This window comes from Opisthocomus hoazin, chromosome 2, assembly GCF_030867145.1.
Source record: "Opisthocomus hoazin isolate bOpiHoa1 chromosome 2, bOpiHoa1.hap1, whole genome shotgun sequence".
Lineage (NCBI taxonomy): Eukaryota > Metazoa > Chordata > Aves > Opisthocomiformes > Opisthocomidae > Opisthocomus > Opisthocomus hoazin.
Genome location: NC_134415.1, coordinates 78,191,450 through 78,219,219, shown reverse-complemented (window position 1 = coordinate 78,219,219; position 27,770 = coordinate 78,191,450). Strand labels below are relative to the sequence as shown.

General features: G+C 46.6%; 1 protein-coding gene and 1 long non-coding RNA gene across 3 annotated transcripts; one reads left to right on the top strand and one right to left on the bottom strand.

Moving 5' to 3' along the window:
- Positions 1–678: 678 nt before the first annotated feature.
- Positions 679–27,560, bottom strand: TRAF3IP2 (TRAF3 interacting protein 2). Of its 2 annotated transcripts, XM_075414200.1 has the most exons (10): positions 27,241–27,560; positions 19,776–19,862; positions 18,777–19,532; positions 15,422–15,611; positions 13,053–13,228; positions 11,562–11,650; positions 9,685–9,753; positions 7,242–7,358; positions 6,015–6,089; positions 679–1,257 (listed from the first exon to the last, which is right to left on the bottom strand). In XM_075414200.1, exons 2-10 carry the CDS (start codon positions 19,789–19,791, stop codon positions 1,111–1,113), a joined length of 1,635 nt encoding a protein of 544 aa, XP_075270315.1. In that variant the 5' UTR covers positions 19,792–19,862; positions 27,241–27,560; the 3' UTR covers positions 679–1,110. The 2 variants fall into 2 exon arrangements, with proteins under 2 accessions (XP_075270315.1, XP_075270316.1); XM_075414201.1 differs by lacking the exons at positions 18,777–19,532; positions 19,776–19,862; positions 27,241–27,560 and adding an exon at positions 15,904–16,189.
- On the top strand, positions 22,488–27,758 carry LOC142360580 (uncharacterized). The gene is made up of 3 exons (XR_012763188.1): positions 22,488–22,590; positions 24,707–24,807; positions 27,425–27,758. It is a non-coding gene; the product is annotated as an uncharacterized LOC142360580 (long non-coding RNA).
- The last annotated feature ends 12 nt before the right edge of the window (positions 27,759–27,770 follow it).

Sequence of the window (27,770 nt, the reverse complement as noted above, 5' to 3'; positions counted from 1 at the left end):
ATCAAGTGGTCTGTATCAGAGCAGGACATTCTTGTACAACTACTCTAAAGAATAAGGGCTGCAGAATTTTAGGCCAACAGGGTCCACTGTTACCTCAGTAAGGTTAAGGCAGTTTTAAAAAAAGAACCTTCACCAAAGTCGTGGTTACATGCTCTGTAAAAGAAAAAGTTCAGATTTTAGCAGATGTGATGCTGTTGAGCCTTCCTGGTTGCCAACACCCTGTGGCTCTCCAACATCTCTGATGATTATTTTATTGTTCCGTACTGCATACAAGTTGTAGGAGTCAATGTTATTTCTCTTAACAGTCGCTGGCTTTCCACATGCCAGCTGTCCTTTGACATGCTCTGTTTTAAATAAGGGCTGAAGAGCAGTAATGAAGCTAAAGGCCCACCATAAAAAATACTGCAGCGTTCCATGGAACTGACAGCACGCACGTAGTCAGGCATTTAGCTCTCCTTTTGTGGACTGTTGCTGCAACACGCTGAAGGTGTTAGGGGCCGAGCTGTAAGAAATGGAACTCCAGAGATTTCAGATCTGAGAGTCCTCTAATTGAAGACAGTGTCTTTATGCAAGACAGGCTAAGGAAAACTGGCGTTACCCAACAGTTACCATTCCTCCGTTGTTCCCAGCAATAATAAAAACTGACGCAATGTATAAGGTAGCCTTACAAAAGGCAGATATATTTAATCGTGTGTGTACAAATTAATTGTTCGATAATGCTATACAAGTCAGGAATATCTTTAGGAAACCCTGAGCAAAAAGGAGGATGTCATTTTTGGTTTACACTTATTGCGACATGATTTCTGGTATTTGTTTGCTATATCGGCTAATAAAGGAATATGTTAAAAACAGATGTTAAAATAAAACCGGGCATTCTTTCCAATTGCAGCTTATTTAAAAATCTAGAGGAAAAATTTCTGCCCCATCGGCTTCAGCAATAGATGTTTAACATGGTAGAGAACAAGCCGAGCCTGAGTTACCCAAGACAACAAATTCCTTTAGCAGAAAGTGTGTCTTCTGTCATCAGAAGGAGCCATCTGGAAGAGCGTTGGCTCCCTGCCAGGAACAACCCTTTAACAACTGCTTGTCATACACTTTAGGTAATAATGTTCATAACGGCACAACCTGGAGTGTTGGTAAAGGTCCTACTGGAGGAGCAACGTACTCCTCCTCCCTCAGTAACCGCAAAAGGATGTTCTTCTTATTCTTCGGCCAGTTATAAATGTGAGTGTTCTGCAGCCAGGTAGGCACGTGTTCCTGAAAAACAAGGGGAAAAAAGCAAAATCCCATAAATCCTCCTGAATCTGTACCAGAACCTTGCAGATTCCGTCAGACCCTGCCAAGCAAGATTTCATTTTGTCTGTTCTAGGCACTTCCCATAACAACAAGAAATTTTAATTTGGCTTCAGAACTGTATTTGGGTTCCTGAATAAATGAACTTGGTGTGATCTCACAGCTTGCCTGTCTCTCTTTCTTTTTTGCTGTCATGTTGGCTAATTTTACCATGTTTCAAAGGGAGCCTGATCTCAGTGACAGGCATCTAAAGGCTTGTGAGAATAAACATTGAGAAGGGACACATTTCAGTGCCCCTACCAGGGAAAGGCTGCCACCTTAGTAGCTGCTGGAGGATCCACACAGCATGTTCAACCTAGAGATGAGAATTGACAGGGAAAGAGCAGGACCCCAGGGGAGCATTTCTCATTCTGGTAGCGTTCTCTCCACTCCCCTTGGTCCTTCCTTCACCAAGCGTGGTGTCTTCTGGCCACCTCCTAAGCAGGAGGCTGAGGCCGATGCATCTCCAGATTAGCAGGGTCAAATATCCACCACTCCCCACAATCTGGGAAAGATGCAGCCTTTCAGAGGGGTTGGCTAATGCCCGTTAACGTAATGACAATGGGGCCACCATGGCCCTGGATAGTGACAGCGGGCCAATTCAGAGGAGCCTGCTCGGACCTCATGTTCCTGTATCTCCACAGCTTTGGGAAGTTTCCATATGGACAGCCTGGGTGTGTAGGGGTGAAGGGCTGTATTCGTACCACTAATTAAAAGAGGGTCACAGACTGATCCTTGACCAAAACCAGCTCATGTCCACTGTGGAGAGGGAGATTTCTTTTTGGAGAGGTGTTTTTGGAGACACCAGAGCACAGCCAGAGTGAGCCAGCCGATAAGCAACATGAGCAGTCAAGACATCCAGCACTTGCTCCCTGGACCTCTTCTTTGGCAGGGCAGTATTTTCCTGAGGCGGCCCCTGTTCGGAGCAGCACAGTCCCTGCGAAGCCCGTGGAGCTACCTCCCAGAGGACAGAGCAAAAAGCTGCTGGCGTGCACCCCGTCTCTGGCGCCTGGCCAGGGGATGCCCTGGCACGGGCAGCACGTGTCCTGCCTGCCAGCAAACAGCCGAGCTGCAGTCCACGTCTCTCATTCCCGAGCCTTGTGCTGCTCAAATTGGCTGTCTTTTCCTTGGCCTGGACAGCTGTAGGGACAAGGCTGCATCGTTTCCACTGCTCAGGGAGCAGTTTGTGCTGATTGGTGTAATCACTGTGCCAGATCTATAGGACTTACATCTAACAAGAAGGAGTAAGTCCCACAGATGCCTACAGACTCATTAGTCTGGCCTCATCTAGGCTTCTGAACAAGCAGCTTGGTGAGTGGGAGAGGTATCTGTGAAGCCTGGCCTTCCTCTTACTCCAGTGGCCAAGAAAGTACAGGCTTTGCTCAACGGTCCCACCAAAGTGGAGGTTTTAAAATGTTGCTCTTCCAGGGGGACGCCTCACTGCCCAACAAGGGTAAGATCCCACAGCATTCCCTTCGGTAGGAGCACGAATAAGATTTCTCGCCTCCACCTGCAAGTCTGTTTTTGCACAGGAATGGATTTTAACCTTTGTGAACTTTATTCCTTTGACAAAACTGTTTGAAATTGCCAAGAGGTTCAAATGGTACTGGGAGAAAGGAAGATAACTATGTTTGCATGCACATGCACACCCGTATTGCGTAAAATTTTTTTCTTTACTAAACCTTATGAAGAGCTATAGAAGGAAATGCAATGAAATACAGTGAGGTGTTACCAAATGAGCCCTCTCTCTGTCTTTGATAAGAAACTACATTTTTTGGAGGGAAGAAATGCAGTAAACCTAGTCAGTCTGGACTTCAGCAAAGCATTTAATACAGGTCCACATGGGAAATCATTAGTTGAGCTTGAAAAGATGGAAATTAGTATGAGAAATGTATAGCAGGTAAGAAACCAGCAAGTGGGGATATAATGAGAGAGGCACCATACATCCAGAGACAGGCTCTGTGCCTTTCTTCCAGAACTGCTCCTGCGGCCAATTTCATTTAATATCCTACATAATGAACTCGGTGCAAAAAGCACCTGCACGCTAATCAACTCTGGTAATAATATTAACTTGAGGGAGGTGTGTGGGGGTAAAGGGGTAACGATAGCTGCTGTTTTGATCCAGAAGGAGAGCAGAGAAAGCGAGAAGGGGGCTTTTCCTTGCCACGCAACACCGGCTGTCATTGCGGGTGGGAGTAATGGGAAAATGGTTACCGCCCTTTCAATATTTTTTATTCAGCTGTGCATCTGTAAGCCGAGAGGAAATTCTCTCTGCGCCATAGAGAGTATTTCATAACTCTTAGGATCAGACTAGTAGGAAGCGGGCAGAGCGTAGTAGTGCCAAGGACAGGGACGTGTGTCCAGGGCCATGTTGGCAGAACATGGTTTGAGCTCTGCTGGCTTCCCTGGCACTGACCCTGCTCACCTCACCCCTCCAGCTGCCTCCGCTCTGCCAGAGGGAGCCTCCAGCATGGGGCAGTCACAGCTTAGTGCTTTGGTCATCGGGTGTCCAGATCAGGAGGACACATTTCTGTGGATTGGCTCAGTGCATGCCTTGAACCAGCAAGACCCAGGTTTCCGTTAGCAGTGTACGGTCTGAAGCTGGAAATGCCAGTTCCACCTTAACTGTGTGTTGTGCTTTTCCCCCTCATTATTCAGTTTCCTGATAAACACTTTTTGTATCACGTAGATCCCTTCCTGCTGGAGGTCAACTAACTTTCACATACCAGCAGTGCTTTATGATGTGCTTCATATGAGATTAACTCATCTAAGAGCCGTGTCCCCAGATGAAACCTTCCAAACCTTGCTTTCCTGCTCTTTTCCACTGCCAGCTACAGCAGGACTTGAACACGTAAAGGGCAGTATAAAAAAGACAAAATGAAAATAATTTGCCAGCCAACATCAATCCAATCCTACATATACATGGCATTTTTCAGGTACCTCACTTCCTCTGACTGCCCACAGACTTCACTACTGCAACTTGTTCAGGCTCTGGTGCTCTCCTTCCATCCATGACGTCCTCAGTTATATTATCATTAACTAGTTAGATGAAGGTAGATGATGTACCAAAGAAAAGTGTGGAGAAAGAGAGCAAAGCTGAACAGCGATAGTAAATGCTGATCTGCATAATTTAGATGAGAAAGTCACCTCTCAAAAAACCGAAGGGTAATGCAGACTACAGAGGATGGGCAGGAAGGCTGCCTGGAGCCTCGTGCTTTGATAGGAGCAGCTGAACAAACCAACCCTGGAAATTCCTTATAGATCACTGTCGGGGAGAACTGCTGCTATATGCTAAATAGTCTTCCGATACAGAAAGTTCAGCCAAAATGAATGTAAGTTTATTGTTCTTGTGTCTGCCTCAAGGCCCAAAGGCAGCTACAGTGCCTGCTGGGGCACTTCTCTCTGCAGCCCTTACGGTGCCGAGTGGCTGTGGGCTGCCTGCTCTGTTTGCGTGGCAGGCACTCAAGGAGCTCCCGCAGCGGGGAGCGGTCCTGCCCTCTCCCTCCAGATCAGCCTGCAAAGACCAACTGAGCATGCTGACTGGTTCCCTGCCTTTGGTCTGCCCAATTCCCGCCAGTGCCGTTTCCCGGCTTTTCACACTTAAGGCGAGTACCAGGCCGAGATCATTCAGGAAGGGAGCTGAATGACATGAGGCACCAGACATACCATTCATTCCAAAGGACTTCGCATATTTTACAAACCCATGGACATATTTTCAAATTTCTGAGCTTATATTAAATTGGTGCCTAAATAAAGAACTTCATTATACTAAAATCCACAAGGGCAGTGGGACTTCACAGCCCTACAATCATTGATAACATTGTTTAAATTTTGACTCACGTTCTAAACTTTGGGCACCCAAAGAAATGTAAAGAATCTTTCCATATTTTTCCAAAATGCAGCTGTACCTAGGGATAACATGACAGCTATCCAACCGTGCACACAGCATTTAGCAACGAGAAGTGCACACAAATACAATACATCTATTCTACATTTGGGGAAGAATGCAATTTGTCAGCTATAGCTGAAACCCTTTAACTTTTCTGGCCTTGTGAAAAATCCAAGAGATTCCCTCAGAGTGAGGAAGAAGAGACAGGAATATGTTGCATTACTTATTCTGAAATGAATCTTCAAAACCAATAAGGAGGGCAGATGAAATTGCAAGTCCTAAAAAACCCTATAGTTTTCCTTTGATGGGCCCATCAAAGTTCAAGCAATAGCCTAGTACTTGAATATTTATTATCCTCTTTATTTTTATATTCTCAACCCACCCTCTTCCAGATCCTCACTTTACATCAGTCATAAATCTCTCCCATCTCACGCATTGGTATTACATCTGGACAAAATTATAAAAGGGTTAATACAAAAAGCATGCTTGCTGGATAGATTGTCTCTCTCCATTTAAATTTTTTCAATGCTCAAGAGAATTTGAGTTTTAGTTGTACACTCATCATCAGACATACATTTATGTGCTGATTTATATTGTGGATGAAATGTTTTCTATCTGTATGTACATAAAACTACAAACTTTTCATGTAAAATGTAGCTTTGGAATATGATTAGTGGGATATTAAGAACCAAGAAACTGAGGGTTTGGGGTTTAAGATTTCATGTGGTGCATTGTGATCAAAATAATATGTGCTTAATCATGGAACAAGTATATATGCATGTAGGGATGTTACCTTTTTGGCATTTGGAAAAAGCACAGGGATGAATCTGAAGTTCATACTTCCTTGTTGTATAAACTCGATCTGCATCTAGAATAGAACAAGTTGCCAGATTTACTGTAATGACACGTTAATTTTTTCTCTCCATGCTTCTGAATCCTATGTGTAAAAACATTTGTTGCTTACTCAAACTGCTCTTCTGTTAAGTGATTTTATCTATTGCTGGTGGACTCGGTATCATTTTGTTTGGCCACTTGATCTGATTCTGCATTACTAAAGAAAGGATACAGGAAAGATCTGTCACCATTTCTTGAGCATTGAGTTCTGTGATGTGAAATAATTGCGGGTTTAGCTGCAGTTGCAGTCCCATGAAATCCATCTAGAACTGATGAAGCTTGGCTTGACTAAAGCCTCTGTTCAGTCTCCAACAGGGTGAAAGATTTCAGCTGGAGGCCGGCTCTGTGTCCAAGCTAGGGCCCAGCCGGCTCCCCATGTGCCAGCTCTGCGTCTGAGCTGGGACGCGGCCCTGGACACAGGCATCCTGGGGGTGGCAAGGGCAGCAAAGTACCGCTGAGAGCTCGTCTGTTGGTGACAGCTTCTGAGAAGTCTGGCTGCAGGACCAGACTGGGGAATCAGATGGGTTGTAGGGCGAGAAAGGCAGCAAGCTGCGAACTGAGGGAAAAACGATGAGTTTCACGGCTCTGCGGGCTCTTCTGCTCCGTCCTGCGACAGACTGCAGAGATGGGCGTCTGTGACACCTGCTGCTCCCCTGTCACCCTGCACCCCTAGGAGCCCCCTTTGCAGCTCTGGCCTTCGCTTCGCAATTCCACCTTTCAGTCAGCTTTACTGCTGCCCGAATACAGACCTCAGTTACAGGATGGCCGAAACGATAGGTTTATAGGGGGGAAGGTCGGGCGGTGTTAGGTAAGATTGTGCTCAGAGCAGTACGACAGGGCAACAGGGGCTCAGGAAGGTGAAGGAGGGAAAAAACTTTGAACAATAAAGAATATGGAGAAATAAGATGAGCATGTTTAATAGGATTTTTCTTCCTTGAACCTCTTAGCAGATGTTAATGAGCATACGGAGCTGATGAGAGGGAGGATTAATGAATTCCAAAGGGGGGTGTTTAACTATGGGGATTAAGGAAAACAAAGCAAAGAACCTGCCATTTGGAGACAGATTTGTCTTTTGAGAAGAAGAGAGAGGGTCTTTGTGAAACAGCAAATGCATGTCCTTGCTTACCATCCTGTGGATGTATTTAGTATGTAAGCCATGTTCATCTCTGTCCAGCTGGGACTCGGCCCCTTCCACATCCTGTTTGTATTTTGGACTGATTGCTATGATTATCATCACCGTCTTCTGTTAGGGAGAAAAGCACTTCTATGAAATTGGGAAACGCTGCGTGCTTGGTAGAGGCAGATCGGAAATCTGCCAGTTTGTGTTTTAAGTGATCTTTCTGTTCTTGGCAAACATGAGAGGATCTCATTCATTCTGGCAGGAAATACAGGAGAATTTGCACACTCCTTCTCCTCATTATTTCTCGAGATCTCATAATATAGAAAATCTAAATGTCAAGAGATATGTTAGCAGCTACCAGTTTACAGTTGGAATCCCTGTAATAAAAAGCTACTTTTTATCAGCTTGGAGTGTCTATGTACATGTGCAGAAAATTTTTATCTTCAAATTCAGACCTAAATGTTTTCCAACAGCTTATGTAAAAGTGCATCTATTTAACCATCTATGGCTTTTTATACATAAAGCCACTAACGGCAGTTGTCTATGGAAGTTATGTCTAGGGCTCTTGGCAACAGAAATGACAACTTTTCTTGCTGATTTCCTTAGTGGTGAGGTGTGCAGAGAGGTGGCTGTGCAGAGAGGTGGGCTGTTGCAGACACCCTGGGCAGGTTTAGGGGTTCCCAGCAGCTCTGTCCCACCTTGCTGTGGTGGCCCGAAGGCAATGGTCCTTGCATTGCCAGGACAGCCCGGATCCTGCCTGCCACTTTTTTAATCCCAGGCCCCCACTGAGCTCAGGTTTCCACAGAGGGGCCATCCTTCATATCTGGGAAATGTCTTTCGTCCTTAATGGTGGGCCAGTGAGGAGACTCAGCAGATGAAAGCCTCCTACTTGTGTTTACCTAGGGCCTGTCTTTCATCCCCACCACACCAAGCTGTGTAAAGCTTCCAAGTCTATGGCTCAGAGTCAGCCCGGCACCTAATTAACTCTTTCCTTCTGTGCAGTGTCAAGGGAATTTGCCCCACCACAAGGTCAAATACAGTAAGGAGCCGTTATCCCTTACACCAACTTAACATACTCCAGAATTACTTTTGCTTGTGCCTGACATGCATGTAAGTACTTACAGATGTTGGGGGTTTGCAGAGACATGCCTGGTTGCACACATCCCACTGCTTGTGTCCAAGCAGTCCCTTCTTCCTCACACGTGTGAGGTTTTGAAGTTAGAAACTGCCTTTACAGTCAGTGGAGCAAACCAAACATTTCTGGGGCGGGCAGGCAGAGAAAGATCCCTGTGTGGAGGTGGGGAATTGCTCTCTGCACGTGCTAGCCTCTCCTACTGACTGTGCAGGAGTACCAAAGGAGAACTGCCAGTTTGCGTTTTAGGTGTTCTTGGCAAAAGCAAATTCACCCTGGCTTCTAGTTTCAGTACCTCCATTACACATGTTGTGTCCAGGCCTAATTTGTCCTGACGAAAGCCCCGAAAGGCATGACTTCATTGCCACAGCAGAAGCCCCAAGCTGGCTCGGCGTGCAGTAGTACCATGCCTGCGTGGTAGTGCACTTGAGCTACGGTGTCCTGCTGGACACCTTTAGGAAACATGTGTAGTGCTGCCTCAGATGGTTGAGCTTCCTTGCTTGGGCGAGGGAGAGCCCACCACGTTGTCATCCTGTTCCCAAACCATGGGGTCTGCCCGGAGTGAGTCAGAGGCCAAGTGGCTACCCAGCAAGGCACAAATCGAAGGAAGCCACCCCATGGTAGCATGCGCCGAGCAACAGAATTGCCAGTTTGAGTCCAGCTGTGCTGGTGTAATGGGACCACTTGGCTCGATCCTAAAGGAGATGTGCACTCACCGCTCAGCTCAACTTCAGAGGAAGTTGTTGCTGTGGGGGACTGCGCTGGCACCAACATAAAGCTCTATTTTATGGCTTAGATAGATAGAAAGTGATGAGAGCAAATCTATCATTTGACTAACAGAATACCAATTTCCAGTTTATATACAGGTTGGTTTATCCAAAAGAACCCTTCAGTGTTTTAGTTAGCGATGTAAAAGCTATAGGTGAGAGGCAGGGTGGACATTAGCCATGACTACACAGCCTGGGATGAAATGCAGGTATCATTTTAACCAAGCATATCTAAAACCCACTATTTAAAAATGAGATGGAGGAACAACTTGTCCAATGGCAGCTTCAGGCTGAGTGTAACAGCCGTCATTGGAATTTGGCAGGAATGCCAGGATTAGCACTTCATTTCTTAAAGAAAGAGCTTTGGGACCGTAAGATACAGAAGAGAGTGAAATTTGTCTATGCTCTCTCTGCAAGGTCTCTGCCGTTTCTGTAAGGACAGGGAAGACAACAGTAGCATCTTGATTCTGCTCCTGCTGCTATTGGAATAATTCAACCATTTTCCTCAGGTCACCTCTGTCATGAACGAGGTTAAATTGCCTTTACATACATCACCTAGGTAGCGCTCCATCCACTTAATGATGTCAATACCTCGTACTGTGTCCTCAAATATATCAATCTGCAAGAGAATGAGAGTGTGCAGTGAGCATCCCTTCACCTTTCCTCCCCATTTGGTGGCACTGAAAAGGCACCTGCTCTTTTCCCTAGTTTCTGACATGCATGCCTAATTCCCTTACGAAAGAAACCGGTGTGTGCACAACTTCTCCCCTCTCCCTGCAGTCCAGAGTCGACCTGGACATGCACCCCAGTCAGGCAGAGGGGGGCTGCTGCAGGCACACGGCCGGGGTCCCGCTCAGCCGGGCATTCGACCGGCCGCCCTGCCCTGCCAGCTCCCAACTCCCGGGCATTTTTGTTCATCAGAACAACAAGCAACCTCTGATGGTGGACGTTAGACATTGAATGTTTGCAAACTGGCTTTTTTGCTTCTAAACATCTCAAGAAGGTGGATGGCTGCCCACCTTCTCTATCTGTATAGCTGCAAATGTCCACTATTTTCTGGCTGCGAAGTTATATACTGAGCGTCAAGTTTTAGCTTCATATTGAACTAAATTTTCAGGGTGTGTGGTGGGAAGTCAGCCAGGTCACTGGTGCTGGATGCAGTAACCCAGACTTCAGTGAGAGCAGAGAGGTGGAGGACTTCACAGGACTGAATACAACCAACACCGCTCACTTCCCTGTGCGCTCAGTAAGCTCAGAAACTGAAACTCAATGACTGTGACCAATGGAGTAAGAATTAATTTCTCCAAACTTTTGGTAGAAGAGTCGTGTTCGTCTCTCAAGTCTTTCTTTCTCACTTTCTGAAAGCAGAGACCCTCTTTGTTTCCCTGCTTTGAGGCCATTTTGCTGTATTTATTATTCTGCAGCAGGCTCCAAGAATTGCCTGTCCGGCAAAGGTGCTGTTAATGAGCCTCCTACTCTGTACCTCTGTGGTGCCCAAAGCTTTCTTATGACTTGGTCATAGCACAGAACTGCTGGAGAGAAGTATAATTGCAGTCTCTGGAAAAAATCTTTGATTCGTGAAAATAAATAAGTGTGTGCAAAGCCTCCCACTGAGTCTCATTCAGTTTAATGATAGCCACTTGCTTAAATGCTTTCCTGAATTGAAGCCAAAGAGTGAAGGTTGAGGGGTCAGATAGCATATGCACTTGAAATAAGAAAATATGAATCAAGATTTTGATGCACACTGAATCCTAGAGCCTCTGTGGATGGTTCCCTTAGAGAGGACCATTATGATGAAGCAAACTCACGAGAAGTTAAATGAAAATCTGGATGGTTTATGGGATTAGACAGTAGGACACAGATCTTTTCAGGCCAGTGATTTTAGAATCCCTTTTAAAAGTATAACAAAGCAAATGAAACCATGAGCTGGGCTGTTTCATTAAGCTGTGTCAAACACACTGATTTTAGATCATTTTTTTAGCAGAAATATATTCACATCTGAAGAACCAACGATGTAATAGTATCGCAGAAAAAAAGCTAGGATGGGATGAACATGAAAATTGACCTTTTTTAATATTGATATTACAGATCAAATATGAGACAATGTTAATGGAATAGCTCACAAAACCTCATACCATTGCGCGTCTGGTATCTGGTGTCACTAAATGGAATTTTCCAAGGTCGTTATTAAAACACATTTTAAAGCATAAAATTCAGTTAAAATATGAGCAAACAAAAAGGCAAATTATTAAAGTTATAACTTTTAAAGCCAAGGTTAGTTCATTCTAGTTGGATCTTCTTTGACCTACAAAATGCGATGATAAACAGAAAAAACTTTTAAATGGACTTTGTATTGCCTCTGCTGTTTTAAAAAATGTATCTTTTCTCCCCTGGTTGAAAGTCATTCTTTCCGGAAGGAATACTTACAGCAGTTTGAAATCCATTTACAAGTAGGAAGTTCACAAATTTCATAACCTCCACTGCTGTGTCCACTGAGTAGGTTATAAAGACCTTGCCTGGGAGAGAAGAAGAGTCCGTATGAATATGTGATGCGTTAAAATAGACCCTTTGGAGGGTGGGACTTTCACAGCCCCCCTTTTCCACCGCGCTGTGGGTTCTGCCTGCCTATGTCTCTTTGGATTATTTACGAAAGGGATGTGGGATATCACAGTGGCTTGGTGTTGAACTCAACGCCCCGTACAGAAACTTTGATCTAGATTTAAGGTCCTGCTGCCTTGCGGCTGGCAAGCACCCGTGTGGAAGCTGGAGAGGGTAAGGTCACTCTGCTGCTCGCCCTGCCCTGCTGCCAGAGCTGCTGCTTTGGCGTACGTGAGGTTGGGCCCTCACCCAGGGCTTGTGCCACCAGCACCGGCTGCAAGCGGCACAGCTTCTCCCCAGAGCTCGCTGCCGTGGCTGAGAGCCGGAGGAGCCCTGACGCATGCCGTGCTGCCTCACCTGACAGCAGCACTCGCCCCCTGTGAGCGCGGGCGACAGCAATGTCTTCAGCTGCCCTCGCCATCATGGAAGGAGTTTTCTTGCTAGGTAAAGACTCACAGATTTGCAGGTGGGGGTAAACCGGCTGGCTAACCTAATCCAGCTGTGCGTGTATCACAAATAACACGATTTTATCCGGTTATTCCTGTATCTGGGACACACTAAGTGAGAAAGTAGGGATTATCGAAGAGTGGCATCCGGTGTCCTAACGCACTCCTACAGGCCAGAGGGATGCAGCTTCCTGGGTTTGAAAGGCCACGTGCAAAACGAAGACTACAGGAAAAATCGAAACCCCAGGAGAGATGTGGAGGGTTCTTAGCATCGGTATATCTCACCTGCTAGCCAGCACAACACTAAGAAGGAAGGCAGTTTTCTGAAACGTGACTTTCCTGTAGGAGTTGAGGCGCGAAAGCATTTCAGGGGCTGGCAGCAGGGGAAGTGCCTCAGCCAGCGCCTGTGCCGCCCGCAGCCCTCGCCGCGGGCTCCTGCCCCAAAGTCCTCCCCGCTCCCCGGGTCAGAGAGAAACTGAGGTCGAGACTCGACATTTTTGTCTAGTTTGGGACAGGCAGAAACTCTTTATCCCTAGGGCTGTGTTTGTTACTAGTCTTTTACTGTAAGCTTTGGTGCCTCAAAGGGACATCCTGTTTAGCAAGAAGTTGTGAAAACAATCAAAGTGTTTTTTGTAAACAAAATAACAAGCAATTAATGACAATTATGTTTTCGGGATCCAAGGGGATAATTCCATCCCAGCACACACAAACGCTCGCACCCTACAGACGTGATGACACTCAGTATTTTCTTTTCTTCTTGTCTTTGCGTCTTAATGTCTTTCCCCCTGCCTTCTCTCCCCCCAGATCTTTCCCGCCTAAAGCTGTCAGGCTGCGCTGTAAAATCTTGCACAGAGCAAATTTGCTAACCACTTACGCAACTCCTCCGGCAAATTGCTGGTTCTCAGAGTTCCCTTGGCCACGGGGTTACTGAGAGGTCTCGGGACAGCAGCTGGAGATGGAAAATTGTCCGAAGGACAACAGCATGCTTCGTCTGGGCCGCAGGCCTTGGGGGGCAGCTGACCGTTAGGGAGCTGGTTGTAGAACTGGTTCCTACAAAGAAAAGCATGCGAGGATTTCAAAATATTTCTTTTCAGGCAAAATTCAGACTTTTTCTTTTAATAGCACACCAAGAACTTTACCTGCATATTAACGAGGAAAAGTTCTTGTAGAAATGCTTGGCTCAGCGTTTCTACTTTGTTCTTACAGCACCTGTTGAACGGATACCTTGGTGACGGTCTACCACAAGAAGCAGCTTATTGCAGAAGCGACATTAGCCACAGGAAGTAAATGCGCCTCAGCACTGGAAGCTGCTCAGTTTGCAATTAGCAGAAGCAAAGGCCATTTCTGTGTAATCGTGCCGTGCTGTGGATGTTGTTTCACACGTATGGGAGCAGGGTGGCACTCGGGCAGCCTCTTCCCATTATCTCAAGGGTGCTTCGTGGCATCTCAGGCTGTCGTGTTCAGCACAGGAGGCACAGAGCAAGGTGGGGACTGGGAAAAATGAGAGCACGGGGCACTCCACCTCCAGATCTGGCACAGCTTGGAGGGTCTCCAGCTCTGGAGAAAACTCAAAATTTTGCTGAAGGTAACAAGATTCATTTCTTGACCAGCAGTAGTGGACTCAGCAATGGTTTCTCATCTCAGGGATCTGCACTCTGGACCCGCAACAACCTTGCCTAATGTCTTCTCCATTGTAACCAACAGAGAGAAAGGGATGTATTTAGGAAGCTTAGCAGTTCTTGCCCTACACTTTGGCTTCACAGATTAAGTCAATAGGAAGGGGAATCTGTAGAGATTTTTAGGTGAGGTGTGCTTTCAATCTGCTGGGCTGAATGTGTTGGACAAGCGTTAGGATTCTCTGGAGCTTTTCCCCATAGAGTGATGTTTAGTCAATCAAGCCCACTCTCCTTTTTTCCTTTGCCTTCCTTAAATGAATGATGACAGGCTGGTCACAGCATGTTTTCTGTTGTCATATTAAGATTTGGTTTATTCATTTCAGTACAGATGTTTTCTGTTACAAAATACTCTATAGGCAAATATTACCAACATATAACTGCCGTTCCTGGAACCAGCATGCAAACACCAGCCAACAAACCCCGTGTATTCTGGATTTCTTTTAGCAGAAGAAAGTACCAAGAAAAGCAACACATACCTCATCAACGGCCACAAAAAACCTGCCCTGTGGCTAATTTACAGATCTTCCCAAAACTTCACTTTGTCTGACAAATTCGCTAAAAATTAGGAGTCTTGGTTTTTAAATTCTACTACTGCAAAGGGTACCCACTATTCCTCAGGATTTTTGCATTTTCATAGAAAATCTTCCGTGCAATTTTCTCTGCTGCAGGTACTGCCCTATCTTACTGTCCCTTTTCTGTTGCAGCCCCTAACAGGCCGGAGAGGTGCGGTATTTCAGTTGTCTGCCCTCTTTTTTCCTGCCTGACCTCCCAGATTTCTGCCAAGACGTTTTAAAACACAGATGCCTGTAAGTTTAGTACCTCTAACAGTATTGTAGCACTTCAATAAAAACGATCTGATTTCAGATGTCCTCAGTACCTGAAGCTTCAGTCTGTCTTCAGGTAGCTGACTCTGGAGAAAATCCTGCATGGATAGTATTTCCCATCTGTTAATGACATACTTATAAGGAGGGAGATATAAGGCCTGGCAAATTAATACTTGAAAAACAGTCAAAAAGCCCTGGATGAAAAGTGCTAGACGTGTGGTGTTTTATTACTACATGAAAAATCACAGAAAAGGCTGCAAACTGCAATGTGGAGATATATCAGCGGCGGACGAGGTTTTCTCCCTTTTTCTCTGCGCTACGGAAGAGATAAGAAGGAAATGTCTGGAAGGCAATGACTGAGGCATCCCAGGCTGGTACAGTGTAACGCTGAAGACCGCAGTGAGCCACCGAATTGACCTTTGCTCTCGAGCAGGAGAGCTCTAAGGTTTCAACTGAGATATTTTTTTGACCCCTCATCCCTCCGAACTTCAAGCATTTATCTTCCTTAATGCATGCATTGCAGGGTGCGCTGTAACAACGTATCGGGTATCTGGCTTTGAAGTTCTCTAGGGTAAGGTCAAGCCCCTGCTCGGTGTAAAACAGCAAATAAAGAAAACTACCCAGCATCTCACACATACCCCTGCAGCCCAGGCATGCTGACATTACAAGGCTTCAGAATTAGTGGTTGAAAGCCCACAAAATCAGATCAGAGGAACAACCCACCCGCCCTGAGACATACTTACGGGAATCGAGGAGGACCAGGGGAGGAGCATGTCCTCTGGGGTGGTCGGTCTCCGGTGCCCTTGGGAGCACGAGGGTTTGAGTAATTGGGGATGACTTGCTGGGCTGGGCGGATAACTCTCATGCAAGGTCCAGGAACAGGAAGAAGCGGTTGTGATGGATGTGTGAAATGTTGGTAGGGAGCTCTGCCATCTGGGAGGGTGAGAAAATAAAGGCAGCAACTATCATTTCAGCCAATACATTTTTGCCTCAGTTTGTGTTTATTCCTTTCCAGGCACATCCTCCTTCATGTTTCAGGAAACTGAGCAGTTTGGAGGCATTTGCAGGTGTCTTGGTCCGAAAGAAGCCAGATTAAGGAACGTTTCACGGTCTGAAGTTTCCTGTTTCCCATCCGCATACGGCATGGTTCAGATCCCTGCCCTGGGTTGGGCTGGTGGGACAACTGACAGTTAAACATTCAGGGCTGCTTTGTCCCTGCACTTACCATGCCTCAGTGTTTTTTGGTTGTTTTTTTTTTTTTAATTTCTTTTTGGCAATAACTTCTGAAAATGAATCATCCCAACGTTCTCATGAAAGCAGATGCAGAATCCTGGAACAAATCAGTTTGCAACACTAAGGCTAAACAGACTGTGATTATTGTAAATGAAAAGAGAAAAAATAATCTCTTGGTTTGTTACTTCACCCCGTATGAATTTTCCGCCTAAGTGACCATTTAAGGCCTTGCTGCTGCTCCTGTTGCCATCCAGGAGGCTGCAGGGCAAGCCCAAAGTGACAATTTTGCTCAAGTCATTCTGAAAAACCTTACTGTTGTTGGCCGCGCACACGTGATACTGTTTAATAACTAACGTACAGAGGAAATGTTGGCATAGACTGAAAGAGAAAGCAGTGTAAGCTGTTTGTTTCCCAAATGGGGAAAACTATTTTTTTTTCTTTCAGTCTTTCTGCTTGCAGTTTTCACTAGGCAGCAGCTCTGCGCACTTTCAAGTTGCTGTGTGCAGATCAAAGTCCAGCCTGGCAGGGCTTATTAGCGCTGCATGATTATGGTGTTATGAGCTGGCTCTGAAAGCTGCAGTACTCGAGCACTCTTCCCCCCCTTGACTGTTTTTTTAAATCCTGTTAGCTATTCTGGGGTCATGCTTGCCTTTTCCTAGCAGCCATGAGGACTACAATTTTTTTAACTTGGGGAGGAAAAAAAAAGAAAGAAAACAAAGCTTTGATGAAACAGTCCAGTTCCAGGAGCCAACGCTTTAAAAAAAACCCCCAGCCAACCCCACAATTGCAAAGAGGTTCCTGATGAAATTGTGAGTCGGCACCATCGTATTTGTTGAGGTTATTTTAGGAGATTTCCCTGCTCCGTCTCTTAGCTATTTGCAACAGGACAGGGTGAAAGAGGCTGGGAGAACAAAACTGAAAGTAAATATGGTCTTCTCACGGGTTCCTCGTGACCAGCTCTAGGGAAGGTGGCAGGGGTCTTGGAGATTCCGTTTGGTTTACAGATTTGTAGGCCAGTGTTTCACCAGCTTCCTTTGGATCCATCTGATGCTACAGTATTTTAATGGATGCAACCACTGCCATTCAGAAGCACAGCATGGCCAAGCACGCGTGTCTGCACACACCAACAGCTCTCATATATCAATATCTGAAATAATGGTCCCTGGGCACATCGCATTGCTGCGAGGATTTCTTTGACTTCAGAAGCAGCTTTGCTGTTGTATCTCAAATAGCAGGTGTCCGGAGCCAGCTTAGAGCCTACGGGCACAGTTGCTGTTCCCTGGGAGAGGCGTGTTGCAACACACAAACTGCAGAGCTTTGTTGTGGGTTGCCACTGCCCAACGATTATCTGAAATGCAAGGAGCTGTCAGGATGTGATTTACGCTGTGCCGGGCATGTGAGAAACAGGAGTACAGTTGCCAGCATCTTGGTGCTGACCAAATCTGCTCCAGCCATCTGAGTTTGTTTTATTCTTTTTGCCCTCTGGATATGGTTGAAATGGTAGTAATTTTTCTGAAGAAAGCTTTTCAGAGTTCCTGCTTTAAAACAAAATGGCCTCATTCAGTAAATGTCCTACTTCTCACGATGCCTGCGTGTGGAGGAGGTAAATGGAGGTAAATAGTGAGGAGTGTTGTGCAACCAGCTCTTTGTCTGCTTAAAGCTGAACTGAAAGGAGAAGATACAAAAAGAAAACCAGAGGACGTTTTGCAAATGTTCAGCTGTAGGCATTGATGGAAGTCCATCTGTAGCCCCTTCTCCTTTACAAAGTCCCGAGATCAGATTTGAAAACTAAGGCTTTGATACCTAATTCATATACCTAATTATAGCACATTGCTGGAATGACAAAACTCCTTAAACAGATGTAATATAAATGCTGTTTATCTGCTATCGGAACAGGCCTACAGCTTTTTATTACAAAGCCAGCCCAAAAGGGGTTGGGGTCTTATGAGTCTAGTGTAATATAAATTATATTAAAACAACGATATTCCTGTTGTTTTCCATTGCTATTTTTATTATAAAGCCAGCTCAAAATGGGTCAGGGTCTTATGAGTCTAATGTAATATAAATTACATTAAAACAATGATATTGCTGTTGAATGTTCAAAGCTCACTTCATAACAGATAAAAATCTCAGAGACTGAAAAGGGATACTAATTAATAGCAGGCTGTAAACGGTGTCGTAGTCTCCAAGAGCCAAAACACCCATATTGATGGAGTCACATCAGTGTTCAGTGATACAGTCGCCAGCAGCTGAGAGGGCTCCATTTTAAGTAATGAGCTTTCATTTCTGCTGACAACAACAACAAAAAAATGAGGATGATGGATGCCATGCTCTTTTCATGTAGAAATAAAACACAGGGGTGAGTTTGGTCTTAATGCTGGGAGATACTATTTACAGAGATCAAGGGTAACCTCCCATACTGATTCTGTCAGGAAATCCTCAACTTTGGCGATCCAAGTGGGAGAAAGGAAATCTATGAAAACAACGGGAATTAAGTCGGGGTATAGGAGGCTGCTGAATGCGAGGAGGAAGGAAATGACTAGAATATGAAATAACAGCAGGGAGAAGGCTGTGCGTGCTCAGCGTGACCGACAGGCTAGTTTCTAGGCAAAATCATTAGCCTTCATTTAATGAGTAACTGTGAGCTCTTTAACTTTTTATCTGGCTCAGAGGTTCTGCATGAGAGAATCCGGCTGCATAACCTGAAAATCTGGAGATATAAAATGGACTGTAAACAGATGTTTAAAAAGGTTAATAATTGCATGCTATGCATTGCCATTATGTGCAGTAGGAAGACACCAGCTTAGTGAATGACAGCTGTGATACACCCGGAAAACCCCCCATGGGACGAGCAGTGCTACTTACATGGGCCCTGGGGGTGCTGCTCCGCCGGGTAGCGGTGCCCAAAGCAGCCATGGGCTTGCGAGCAGGCGTTGGGATGGGGCAAGCGCTGGCACATGGGGCACTGCTGATGATCAGGTCCAAAAAACTCTCTGGAGATCAGCGGTCCTGGGAGGTCCTGGGGGTTCAGCACAGACACCAGCGGTAACGGGGGCTCCAGGTGCTTGATGCCCATGATGTCTCGTGACTGGGAGTTGTACCCGGTGTCCACGGTCCCCAGCTCTGCTGGGGGTCTGTTTGCTGAGGGGTGTCGTGACTGTGAACTCCCTTGGCTGCTCTCTTCCAGTGAGTCCTCAGGGGTGGCAGACAAGCTCTCCTCTGATTTACTGGAGTTGTGCCCGGTGTCAGCTGAAAGCTGTGGCCTTGGATGCGTGCCTGGTTTGTCCATAGCTACAAGATGCATCTTGGAGGGAGCTACTCCAGCTATTGCTTCACCAGAGGAACTGAAGCATCCATCTCCATCAGGATCAGTGTATTTTGACCACAAGCTGCTGTCTGGCTCCACGGATGGTGCTGGCTGATGATGTGGTGGTGCTCTGCAGAGGCAAGATGGATCAGCCACAGGCTGAGGCGTTCGAGCAACACGTGGTCTTAGGGACTCCTTATCCTCCATATCCTCTCCAGAAGGCTGTAAAGCCTTTTCCAAGACATGTTCGGGAAATGGGGACCACGGCATGGATTCATCCACTTCAACTGGTATGCTTCGACCCACAAAAGTGCCTGAAAAAGCAGAAGAAGAAACACTGGTGATGGACAGCCATACAGACAAATGCCTGTCATCAGTCATTACTCAATGACTGTAAGCTGCAATACTGAAGAGCAACACATATGCTTTGTATTCTTTATATTTATTTAAAAAGACAGGCAGAAAACAGCAAGAAAGATCTGGCTGAATTTTGGCAAATCAAGAAAGTAGAGGGTTAGCTGGAGTGCAGCTAGCACAGAGTTATAATTTGGACTAACCTGACACAGAGGCCATTTTGAAGTTTTGTAGTCGCACTGGAAATGAAAGTCAGCTGCCTTATTGCAAGGCCAGGATCTTCCAGCAAACTGGAAAACAAGAGAAAGGACTCTTGTGAACATGGTATAGTTTCACACAGGCAATAATCCTAAAATAACTCTATCTCAGAGACTGGAAAAGAAATACTGGTTAGAGTTCTGGAAATCACATTGCGCAAAACAGATGCTTTTATGGGATTTCTGGAACTTACTGTTCCTGCTGAGACTGGAGGGGGGAAAAGCACATGAACTGTCGCTCAGAGGTAATTTCTGTACCTGACAAAAGAGCAGGCTGCTTAGGTCTGGAGGTTTGGCTCAGGCCAATTCCAGGGAATGCGATCACTTGCAATTATTTGGCTCCGGACCTTCTAATAATAGCTTCACGCTAATGCCTCAGATCTAAACTTCACCACACACCTAGCTGAGTAATTTCAACTCCAGAGCTGGTCTCCAAGTGTTGCTGCTTATTTTGTCAAACCAATTCATCCAGCCTATTATCACATGGCTGTTGTTATTTCAAATTATTGAAAATTAAAAGACAGTTTAGAGACATTAGTTACTGTCTGCTTTTTTTTTTCCCTTCCTTTGGAATTGGCTTGGGCCCAAACATCAAAATTATCACTTCCTTCTGGGGGGGCGATCCATGATGATGGACGCCTCTACTCCACGTTCACCCAGAGTGACAGCAGCAGTGGTGGGTGAATGCTGAGTGGGCTTCGGGAGGTGCAGCCATCTTCATCCTCTGCTACAGGGGTGCAGATTAGCTTGCTCCCAGCAAGTTTTATCTGTTGCCATGGGGTACAGAGAAAGAAGCCTTGTGCTCCTCATTTCCCCAGCCATTTTCCATCTATCACATTGGAGAAGCTAAAATCCCAAGTAGGAGAGTTATCAGAGAAGAATGGACTAAGGACTTGAGCAATGGGAATGACAATGTTTGGCAACAGAATCTAGCTTGAAAGCCTGGTAAAGAAAGTAAAAACCACCCCACAGTTGAGGACTGATCCAAGGATTCCTCCCAACTTCAGTCACAGTAGCTTGAACAGAAAGGTTAAATGAAGAACATATTCAAATGCCCACAGTATTAAAAACAGTTGAACAGGCTCACAGAGAGGTATAGGGCAGTGTCCCGACCTTTACCCTGGCTCTCACAGTGATTCTGTAAAAGCAAAGGATGTTCTCCATGCTACAGGGCAAGAGTCAGACTTTACATTCATATTAATCAGATCAAATGACACGTATTTCCCCCTGAAAGTACCTCTGGTATAGAAAATTCTGGGTGTAACATTTGCTGGAAAGTAGGAAAACCACTGTGCTTTGCTGCTGAGCTGCAATGTAAATATTCTTCCTCTGCGTAACTTAAAACCCACCTATGCAGAATATTTACCATATCTTCAAAATACACATCCTATGTTATAATAAGCCCCGCCACAGGGAGAGTTATCTGGGATAATTACAGTGGGATAATTATGCTGCTGTATTTTCCCACATAGGCAAGTTCTCAGAGCAGCTATTAGTTGCACCAACACAGCGAACACGCTGCTTCTCTGACAGCTGCAGACCCCTGCGCGAGCGTGCTGGGTCTGGTGCCAAACCAGCTCCTTCCCGTACAAGCACCCAGGCTTGAAATCCTGAAGGTCAGCTCGCCACGATCGCCTGCCTCTCCCTGTGGTCTGCATCCCTCTTCCTCCACGCCACGTCACTGACACCATCCCTGCTTGCTGAGTCAGGTTTCTCTGACAGCCATAACCGACACGATGGGAAAGGGAAAACCTTGAGCTCTCGTAATCAGCACAAGACCGTGACAAGGACTTGTGCTGTGCTGTCCTGCGGCAAAACGTCATTCAGCTCAGACCTTTGGTCCGGTGGCAGTAGAAATGATGGCTGCCCTATGGCTGTGACTCACTGGGACAGTACAGCACAGCACAAGGTCGATCAATGCAGGCTGCAAGCTGCTGAGTGGTCCCCTGCCAGACTTCGAGAAGTGCCCGTGAAGCTTAGGTGTCAAGCTCTCTGCAAGGCATCTGCCTTTTGCTCATCTCAACAGCTTTGTAAACCTGACCCTTGGATCACCTGGCCTTGAAGTGCCTGATCAGACATGCTCTGACTTGTGGATATCTGTCTGTTTGCTCGTAGCCTGAATGACGCGCACTCGAGCAGCACAAATTGTATTGCAAACCCTCATTCCCCTCAGTGAGCATCTCCAGTGAAGCGGTTCTCTGTGCAAAATTCTGCCTGGTGTTCATGAAGCACAAGCTCATCGGTGGGGTACCAGGGTACAGCTGCAACCCTTTAGCCACACGCCTTGTCTGAGCATCCCTCCCATTAGATATAATCCTTAGCAAACACTCAAACATGGCTTTTCAGAAATGAATTTGCAATGCCTGATGCACGAAGATGCTTCTTTGAAGGTCCCTGAAGTAGTCAGATCAAAATGCTAGAAAACACTTTGAATTCAGACCCTCTGTATTCAACAGCCTTTAGTTTAGCACCATGAGAAGAGGAACAGATTTCTGTGGAGAAACCGAGAACTCAATCCAGACCTCAGTGAAGTAAAGGGGAATCTCCCTGTTGACTTCAGTAGGTTTTGGATCGTGTGTCAGATGGGATTTCAAAGTTACCAAATTCCTTTGGAAGCTATAACCTCCAAATTTGTTGGTCTTCTTTTTTTCAGTTCCATTGCTAACGTGTGGCTATCTGTGAAACAGGTCATGCAGCGACTGTGTGAACCTAATGAAAGGCGCAACATGGACAGAAAAAAATTCAGACTTGTTTTCTTCAGGTTTGTTGTTTAGTGTATTTACTCTGCCTTTTGGAGAAGGGAGATTAAGACTTTATTGAACTGTATTGCAAATGATCAGCTACCAAACTCTTCAAATGGCTTACTTCAGAAGAGTTTAAAAATGTCTTCCCTATTATTTTAGCCCTCTGAAAGGTTAAAGCCTCTATATCTCTCAAATCAATTTAATATTTAAATGATAGCCTTATTTCCTTCGTGTGTAACAGGAGCTAAACATTATGAAAATTACTTCAAATATCTGAGTAAAAATAATGTGGTCAGACAGAACAGAGACCCGATTCCATCACCTGTGTTTTTACCTGTGAAAGCTTTTAGTTTTTTTAAATATGATTTTGCTTAGATCCTGCTGCAGGATAGCTGAGTGGCAAAAGCTGAGCTTTAATACCAGCACAGCGCCTGCTCCTGCAGGCCAAGGTAGGTAGCACCGAGGGGCTGAAGGCTTGGGTGTTAAAAGAGACACATCATTAAAAAGGAGGAAAAGTGACTTCATCCTCCTCCTCCTCCCTCAGTGGCTCTCACTGGAGAGAGAAGCTGTTACAACAGCAGAGCTCTGTCTGTAGAGATGGCCCCAAGGATAAATTAACCCCAGGACGTGCTGAACACTTTTTGAGCAATGCTGACAATGGTATGTGGACGGGAATTCCCAAGAGAAATCCCCACGCTGCTGGAGATGTTACAGATGATTCAGAAACATCCTCCTCCGACAGCAGTGCTTCAGGACGTTGTTTCTGCTCTGCTGAAGATCCCTGGCTTTTGGGAAAAGACCCAAGGCTGAGCCCATTATCCTGGTATTTTATGCTGTCTCATGCTGCAGAGTTTCATTAGGTTTCCTTTGACTTTTCTAGTTAGCTTATGCTGCACATACTTACACATAGGACAGCAAAATAACTTGCTTAGGTCTCCCGTGTTGCAGAACTGGGGTAAAGGAATGCTTCAGGATATTGAAATACCCTCACAAACCTGTAGCCTGATCCCTTTTCTGGCACAGAGACCGCTGGAAAGCGTAGATCGTGCCCAATCTCATTTCCAAAGACACTGCAGCTTCAAGTCAGATCATGATATTGCCAGAAAGCTTCGAGAATTTAATATCCCCCCTGCACCTATGACTATGCAGGAGATTACTGATAACCAGCTGGAGCCGCTGCATATATTCCTGCTTGTAATAAAGTGAAGAGGCCCTTCCTAAAGGGACAGAGTAGCCAGGCCTGGATTGCTCTCAAAAATGTTGAGGGAACTCCTTAAACCACCCTTTCTTCTTCTCTTCCTTCCTCTGCTCATACACCCAGTTCTGTAATGTGCATTAATTCAGCAAATAACCTTCCCGGGTGGGTGCTCAGTGACCCAAGCTCCTGGGAACAAACTCCATCCCAGTTCCCTTGTGAGGTTTCCCAGACCTGGAGGTTCTTCCACTGCTCCTGCCATGGAGCTCAGAGGGAGACTGCCCAGCTCTCCTGCTCATGGCCGGCCGCTGCTCGTGATGGCTGCTCCCGGGAAGCTGCAGGGAGAGCACAAGTGAAGGGGAACATGGGCCTGGGCACCCACATTTGAAGCAAGGGCCAAACTCTCCTAAAAAAAATCTGATGGAGGCAAGGGGCTGGCCAGGGAGATGAAGGGTGCTGGGCTCTGGCTCATCTGTGCAGTTTTCTTGCGGCTGATTGTGAAATCCATCAGGTATTTCATCTGTTTCCCAGCACAAAGAGTTGTCAGGATGCATACTAACCATCTATCTGCTTTTGATTAGAAAACTTATGTCATGAAGAAACAGAAGAGAGACGCTGCAACGTGAGCATAGCTGCACTCCCCGCCACTTCCAGAGAAGGGGAAAATATCTTTGCTCTTTTGGTTAAAGTTATATTTGTCTACACAGTTAAAAAAGAAAATATAAGAAAGAAGCCTCACCTTCCCTGGTGCACAACACACAGGGGAGGGTTTTTTATTCACCAGTCCTGGCATTTCTGAAATGGTACAGATGTAGATTAAGGCAAAGCTGAGATCACAAGGGGTGGGGTTGGACAGGAATTTCTTGATTTCCAAATAATTCCTGTGTACTTTGGCTGAATCCTTTAAGCTCCCCAGTGCTGCTTGTATCCATCTGCAGGACGGGAGTAAGCGGATGCAGAATTTGCAAGCTGCCACGAGGATGCACGTGTTGAGATTGCAACAAATGCTGGCGCCATGGGGTCAGAGAAGCATAAGTGTGTAAGTACACTTGCCTTAAGTGCAGCTTTCTCTACAGAAACGCTAGACACAACTTTCCTCAAAAAAACCCAGAGACAAATCCTGTCAGGAAGAGCAAGTGCAAATGTGGGAACTGTTTTGGGCATATAATCTAAATAAACACAGCCAAGGAATCCAAGCTCCAGAGTTTCACACTTCACCATGAAGAATTTTGGCTGCTGTCATCATGGATGCTTACCTTCTCCCTCGGGTACCCTCCACAGTGAAGACTAAGGCAATATGTCACATTCCTAGCCCAGATTTTAAGCCCTCTAGGGCAGGTAATGTTTAATTTTATGACTTATGGAAAAAGTAGAAAAAGAATGTGAAAACAACATTCCTCTTCCACATTGACTATATGATTGCTCTTACATATTTTCTGCAGCCGTGGCATGAATGTCTACGTAGGCCAAAGAGAACAGGAGAACATACTTCCAGCTCTCCCTGCATGGCAAACATCACATTCCCTTTTGCAGCACTAATGTTACTTCACTGGGCACTCCATGGTGAAAAGGCTAGCACAGACCTGATATTTTTTGCCTCAGGTGTAGACTTCCATATGCGTGTACTAGGAATGATAGGCAATTAGTAGTAAGAAACTAGATGTGGAACACCGTCAAGCAGAATCCAAACAGGCATCTCGCACACAGGCAGCACTCCCTGCCAGTTTTCTAATATTTGTGAAATATGAAAATGTCTGCAATGATCTTAGGTATTCTTCAAAGTGTGATTTTTTTTTCCAGAGATAACTTCCCACTCATTTCTGATGCTGATAGAACTCCCACAGGCACTGAATAACACCCAAACTGCGACATCACATGGCCCCAAGTCATCTAAAAATCCTGGCCCAAAACTGGGGCTAGCTGAGTGGGGTTGGAATCGCCCCAGCCTGCTTTCCTATAGCTTCATGCCTTACGTTGGAGCCTCCGGTTCCTAATAAGGGAGAACCTCTGGCATTTCACGAGGCTGACATATCCCTCATCCCTAGCTGCTCTCCCCGCTCCGCAGTGCGGGGCTGCGGGGTGCCGGACGGCAGGAGGACGCGGGGAAGCCTTCGGGACCTGGTGCGTCTCTCTCGGCTGGTGTGAGAACAGCCTCGCTCCCTTGCTTTCCTGCAAAGGGCGGAGATGTACACATCTTTCAGACGTGTACACTCCGCCAAACTTCAAAATCTGCTGCTGGGGTGGAGGGCACTGACAGGCACGAACGCCGTAACTGCACATGACTTGTTTCCTGCCTTAGAGAGACAACACAAAAACACAACCCCATTAAAAAAAAAACATACAGCATGCTTCAAGATATTGCTGGTGCTCAGCAAGAGCAAGCCCGACCTCAGAGGCTGACGGCGACGCAGGCGGCGGCACAATCGGCAGATGCTTGACAGCAGCCGGCGGCACTGGCGAGCGCTTGCCGGGGCACTGGCCCTGCAGCCTGTGCCCCTCATACTCCCATCTTCGGTGTCACCCGCTGCGGGGCTCACAGCCCCAACCCGTGGTGGCAGGCCAGGCCTTCATCCTGCACGGGGCTTTCGGGAAAGGGGAATTTCTGGTCTGGTGACCCTCAGAGGCGGTTGAGGACCAGTAAGCTCAGATCTGCCATTCTCATCGCCCAGCCAACGCTACCCTACAGAACCCGTGTCCTGAAACAATCAGTTACCGTGTGAAATGGGAGGGGGGCTTATATGACTGATTTTATTCTAACTAAAAAGAAATACTACCAGGTCGCTCCCACTGTTTCCATACCAACGCCACAGAGAATGGTGCAAATGGGGGCCTATGATCCTGTTTTCTTCACGCTTTCCGGCCACCTCTCCCTCACCAGGTCCGTGGACCTGTCCTATGAAGCCTTGAGCAGCGCTGGAGGTGGGGGGGGAGTAGGACGGGAGGAGGGAAGGGAAAGGAGAGGAGAGGAGAGGAGAGGAGAGGAGAGGAGAGGAGAGGAGAGGAGAGGAGAGGAGAGGAGAGGAGAGGAGAGGAGAGGAGAGGAGAGGAGAGGAGAGGAGAGGAGAGGAGAGGAGAGGAGAGGAGAGGAGAGGAGTGCCGGCAGACAAGCAGCCACCTTGAGCTTGCACAGCGGTGCAGGGCGGGAGCGGGATCAGGCCTGGCTGCCAGGCATTGCCAGGCAGCTACGTAAATAGGCAGGACAACATTTCGACACCAGGCGTGTCCGTTCCCAGTGTTTACCCCAAAACCCTCCTGATTTAAAAAACAAAAACAACAACCAAACTGCAGTGAAATGGCTGAAACATGTTGTAACCATCTGTGAAACTCAGGCTATCATTACACGACAGGAGGAGGGGGAAAAAGGGAGCGAGACAGCAATTTGAGGGAAAACCCCCCCAGCGAGAGCCAGAAGTGGGTCAACAGCTAACTACAAACAGGGATCGAGAACGGCGGCATCTCCGGCACTTCTTACCTTGCGGGCGAGGGAGGCTGGCGTTGAGCTGGCCGAGGAAAGCGAGAGGGCTGGCGTGCCTCCTGCACACCCCGTCGCTCTCTTGGCGTGCCCGGCTCTCCTTCCTCACCCGGCCGGGCGTGGGGTGGTGGTGTTTTGTTTTTTTTTTTCCCTCTTTTTACGACACCCTCCCTGCCTCTCCTAGGTAAGCGGCAGAACTGGCTCTGCAGCAGGAAGTGGAAGAGGCACACACGGCACGGCACGCAACGGCACGGCGGCAGCGGCGGTGGGAGAGCCTTCGCAGGGGAGTGACACTGTGAAGCTTGAAACCCTCTCGCAGTGCCTGCGTGCGGCTCGCTCCCTCTCTCGTAGGAAGCCAGGCTGCCTCTGCGTGAGCCCCGCAGATAAAGAACTGTAGGGGAAACCTGGTGTGATTCCTAAACCGTGTGCTCCGCCGGGAAAGCCAAACGTTAAACCAACTGTGATTCAGACCACTGAAGACAAGCACATGATGGGTGTGAGATCTATATAAAGAACAAAAGAAGGATTGC

Excerpts from the sequence above, each read along its gene's own strand:
- TRAF3IP2 (XM_075414200.1), bottom strand. Across the intron at positions 15,612-18,776 it reads GCAGCACCCCCAGGGCCCAT|ATGGCAGAGCTCCCTACCAA; the intron begins GTAAGTAGCACT and ends TCACCCTCCCAG. Across the intron at positions 9,754-11,561 it reads TAAATGGATTTCAAACTGCT|ATTGATATATTTGAGGACAC; the intron begins GTAAGTATTCCT and ends ATTCTCTTGCAG.